The sequence below is a fragment of the Penaeus vannamei genome, chromosome 14, assembly GCF_042767895.1.
Source record: "Penaeus vannamei isolate JL-2024 chromosome 14, ASM4276789v1, whole genome shotgun sequence".
NCBI classification, from domain to species: domain Eukaryota; kingdom Metazoa; phylum Arthropoda; class Malacostraca; order Decapoda; family Penaeidae; genus Penaeus; species Penaeus vannamei.
In genome coordinates this window covers 32,596,873-32,601,978 of record NC_091562.1, presented here as the reverse complement: position 1 = coordinate 32,601,978, position 5,106 = coordinate 32,596,873, and the positions used below count along the sequence as shown (strand labels likewise).

Here is a 5,106-nt window from a genome sequence, read left to right as displayed (position 1 = left end):
ATGCTACAGCGTCTATCCAAACTGGATGTGTTTATATTTATGTAAAGGGATGTTAATTAAACATTAGTTCTACGTGCCTTGAAGGGCTGTGCCATTATGCTTATATTATTCACATATCATCTAGTTGGTAAAAATACCTTTTATATCCCTAATCATATCGAAAACAAGACCAATGTCAATGATAAAATTAATATAATCAATAAGTGCTGGTCTCTGGACAGTGCTCTTTGATCGATAGGATGCAGTAATGTGTAAGATTATGCGCCTTGTACATTTAGCAGTGGTGATTCATAACCGGCTTTACCTCCAAATCTCCATCCTGTACATAATATAAAGTGAAAGTTAGCGTATCCTGCTGTCTACGTAACAGTCCATTATAAACTTTATATGGTTTGTCAGCATCACAGGTCCCTACAATACTATCTTTCTGCCAGATGGTACCATGTCCACTTTTCTTCAGGTTTTTGGTGGTCCACACCTGGGCCTCATAATCTCGAAGACAGCTGATAACTTTTTTTTTTTTTTTTTATTTGAATGACATATAGCGGTTTTGGATAATATGGGTATTCACGGGGAAGTGCTAGTTTTGCTAACTGATCTACCATGTCACATGTTGATATTCCTAGATGAGTAGGTATCCAGTATAATGACACTTGTATACCCTGCTCTAACAGGCTAGCAATTTGGTCAAGAGTATCGATAGTTACCATGTTTTCTGGACTAAATGCTGTGAGTCTATAGAGTGCACCCTGGCTGCAAGAGAAGGCAGCTAGGTGTCGCTGCTGTTCAATACCTTTTTTTTAATGGCATGGTATACTGCTACTGAAGAGCAATGTCAGGAGTTAGTACACCAATCCCTGCTGCTCCACGAGGGTCAGTAGAAGCATCACAGTTGATTACAAGTGGGGGGGTCAACGAGGGGGATGGAGAATTTCATCTACATATTTCAAGTAATGGTCTTTTAACTCACGGATTTAAGTCACGGATTTTGGCCCTGTTGATTTATCAATATGAACATTAACATGTGATATATGCCATGGTGAAGTAAGTGCTGCTTCTGGGATGTTGATAAAAGCATTGTTCCACACACTGAAGCTGAGAATAGTCTGGGCAGTTTTAGCCTTCCATTCTAAATAGGACTTAGATTGAGATTGGAGTATCGAGGTGCCAAGGCTTTCTTTGCAGGAGCCATCACTGTTAACCTCTGTAGGTATGGGAATTCCCCACATCATTAAGACAAGGGGCTGGGAGTCGTGGAGTCCATCGATTCTGCCCAGAAATACAATCTCTCTTCCCGCTTTTGAGTCATTGTCTCATTTGTCATCGATCACTTCTGATGGAATAGTATTTGAAAAATACCGTCTTCTCGTAAAGGGATTAACAATATTAGGTCTGCCATTTCAGCAGATTATTTTGAACCATCGGTTATCACTTGACCGTTTCCAAGGCCCACTGTACGTTGAGGATGCCGTTGCTCACAAACATCCTTTACTGGAACTGCGATTGCTGTAACATCTGTTGCTGCATCATAAACATCATCTGCTCCATCTGCTTGAGAAACATTTGTAAAAGATCCTTCATTTCACTGTTTCACTCTTGCTTGTCCTGCTGCAGTGAAGGAGGGATGAGCTGGAGCTGGTGCTGGTATCGGTGCTGCAGTTGGTACTGGAGTAAGAGCTGAAGCTGATGCTACAGCTGGTGCTGGAGTGGGTACTGCAGCTAGCTTTGGTGTTACGGCTGTTGGTGTGGCCGGTGCCAAGGATTTCTTTGCAGGAGCCATCACTGTTAATCTCTGCAGGTGTGGGAACCCCCCCCCCCCCCATCATTGAGACAAGGGGCTGGGAAGGATATCTTGGGGGAGGGGCTGCCCGCTTTCTTTGATTATTTGATTTCCTATCCTTTGAGTAGTAGGCGCATAATGGAGAATTGGCATTATGCTCCTGACGTCAGTTGATTTTACCTTCGGAAATCTTTTCAGCGCACTGAGCTTTCGTGAAGAAGTGCGCAATACCGGCACCGCGGTGCGTTTCGTGGACACGCACGTACTCCATGTCCCTATTTTGAACAATGAGAGCTAAACGGGGTCAGGGATTTGAGTACGGGCTCGACAATTATAATAATTTTGTTGATTACCTCCCCCTCGTATGTTATGATGACTTTCTGGGTCATCAATCCTTTAAATTTCATGTGCTTGGCAAGTATGACGTGTTCATTATACAAAGCCATTTCTTGTTTCGATTTCCCTCGGGACATCGAACGCAATGACATTCGTACATTTCCCTTTCCAAAAGACCTTAGCTTGTTCTAGCACTTCGCCACCTGCACCGGCATTTGTTATATGGGCAAGAATTTGTTCCTTCTTGCACCTGACAAATATTTTTCCTTCCAATTTTCAGTTTAATTGATCCCTTTGTCTTGTTTATAAGGGTCCAATTTTAGGGCCTGGGATACTCAACGTTATTTGTCTCCGTGTGTTCAAAGCTTAGCGTCCAGTTTGAAAGGCGCGCACAGGTGTCCAGGGGGCGTAATTTCCACAGAGGCCTTTTTCTTTGTCGGTTCCTGTGGAAGGCCATTGATGTCTTCTTTACGGAGGAGACTATATCTACTCTCAGTTTCCATGGGCGTGTCTGTGGACATTGTCCTGTTTGTGGGCGGGGTCGTTCCCCAAAGATACAGAGCCCGACCTGACCTCCCTGTGTAAACACAGCCGCACACACGCGTCTTCACAGCACATCTGTGAGCGTGTGTATTTTTTCACTTCTTTTATGCTCACTATATGTTATTTGGATCACTTTACAATCAAGCCAAATGATTGTATGAATATCATCGCGCAATGGAGCAATGTCAAAGTAACACAAATCCCGTAAGGACTGGTCAAGGTCACGAGAGGTCACGCAGCACGTCTGTACACTATGGTGACAAGATAATAACTGGAGGGAGAAAGAAAGAGAGAGAGAGAGAGAGAGAGAGAGAGAGAGAGAGTGAGAGAGAGAGAGAGAGAGAGAGAGAGAGAGAGAGAGAGAGAGAGAGAGAGAGAGAACTCACGTACATACATACGTGCATATCTACATGAGTTTTTGCATGTAAATATGCACGCATGTATGTCCGTCTGCATTAGTGAGTGCGGAAATACATGCATGCAATACAGTAGTAGTTTAGAGACTAATAACAAGGGATCAGATGAATAGACGACGCAAATAAGAAGAAGCTTAGCGCGAAGCAGAACAAAGACATAGATCCTGAGGTCTACCATGACGCTGTACAAGGAGAGAGAAATCCCGCCAAATTATAAGCGAAATGAAAGGCTTAGGAACAAGAAGGTCGTTTATGAGTGTCGGACCGTTTTTTCATGGAACTGAATTTTTTCTTTATTATTATGTAGGTATGGCATTTGATTATTTCCAACATAATTCTTTATTCGGATTATTATGTAGATATGGTATATGATTATCTGCAAGATAGTCCTTTATTTAGCTTATTAAGTAGATATGGTGTTCGATTCTGTATTTGACTTCATTATTTATACGACATTCCTTTATTTGGCGTATCATGTAGGTATGATTTATGATTTTTTATCAGAAAATTCTTTATATGGCTTATTATGTACGCATAGTATATGACTATTTATAAGACGTATATTCACTAATAATTACAGTTTACACTTGCCTACATCTACCTCCCTACTTCATAATTCCCACACATAACCATAAAACTCCAACATAATTCTCATCCTTACTTTCCTCAGGAATGATTTTGTGTCGTCCATGTTGGCAATCCTAGAGATCTCCTAATGTTGTTTTCACGTGTATAATAATGCAGTTGCCTGCGACAACTCACCCTCTTACCATGATTTTCATAACTCCAACTCTTAAGGATAACATTCCCTCTCCTCAGCTATGTTCCGGAGACGAGGTGGGTCGTGTGTTCTCCATGCTGGCAATCCTGGAGATCTTCTGGCGTTATATTGGTTTACAATGCTGCAATGGACAGCAACAACCCACCCTCTTACCATTATCATAACTCCAACTCTTAAGGATAACATTCCCTCTCCTCAGCTATGTTCCGGAGACGAGGTGGGTCGTGTGTTCTCCATGCTGGCAATCCTGGAGATCTTCTGGCCTATTGTGGACAGTCTTATCTTCACCAGCGTGTACGGGGCGACCATTGCCTACTACCCTTCCTACGAGCATTTTGTGGCCGCTGGATTCTCCTTCTACGTCTTCGCTGGGTTCTTGGCGTTAAGGATCTCGATGGAGGAGATGAAGGGGGAGGAGAAGGAGGGGGAGGGAGAGAAGGAAGAGAAGGAGAGAGAGAAGGAGGGGGAGAAAAAGAGGGAGAAGGGGAAGGAGGGGGGAAGGGAGACGTGGGAGGGGGAGTTGGAGGAGGGAGAGGTGGGGGAAAATGAGTTGGAAGAAGAGGAGGGGAATAAGGAGACAAAGGAAGAGGAGAAAGAGAAAGAGCATGAGGTGGATGAAGATGAGAGGAATAGGAAGGAAAAGGAGGAAAATGAAGAAGGAGAGGATGAAGGCGTTCTCAAGGAAGTTAGAGTGAATGATGAAGATGAGAGAATGTGATAGAAGCTCCTGGGCATCCTCCTTGTCGTGTTATTATTTTTATGTGATATTTTACTGCGTTCGACTGAGACTTTTTGTTTAATAAATGCTATTTTTGGGGTTTTTATTACTTGCAAAATCCTTCGCTGGTTCACCTAGCATGCCTTCCCATTTCACTAACAATAATAATTTTTCGTTACTACCATTTTTCATTTTTGTAAATATCATTATCATATTTTTATGGTTATAGTCATCATAATTATATCATTATGGATACAATGTTTTCATTTCTGTGAATGTATTTATCATATTGCTATTATGATTATAGTCATCATAGTCACTGTTTTCACTAGAACTGCAATGATATTATTGTTATTACTCTTATCCTTGTCACTGTGATGATAATTATTAAAACAATATATCATTATCATTAATATGCCATCAGCATCATAATCATGGACATAATTAACATCATCGCTATCATTATCATCATTATCACCATTATCACCATCGATAATATCGTCAGCAATTTGATGAACGCCATTAAAAAGCA

General features: G+C 41.7%; 1 protein-coding gene across 2 annotated transcripts in view; it reads left to right on the top strand.

Moving 5' to 3' along the window:
• The window catches only part of LOC113811176 (proton-coupled folate transporter), an 8,677-nt gene extending 4,001 nt beyond the window's left edge, over window positions 1-4,676 (top strand). The window contains exon 2 of one of the 2 annotated variants that reach the window (XM_070129864.1): window positions 4,056-4,676. In XM_070129864.1, the coding sequence (XP_069985965.1) occupies window positions 4,056-4,574 (519 nt within the window). In that variant the 3' untranslated portion in view covers window positions 4,575-4,676. The other variant, XM_070129865.1, reaches the window with a different exon arrangement.
• Window positions 4,677-5,106: the final 430 nt, after the last annotated feature.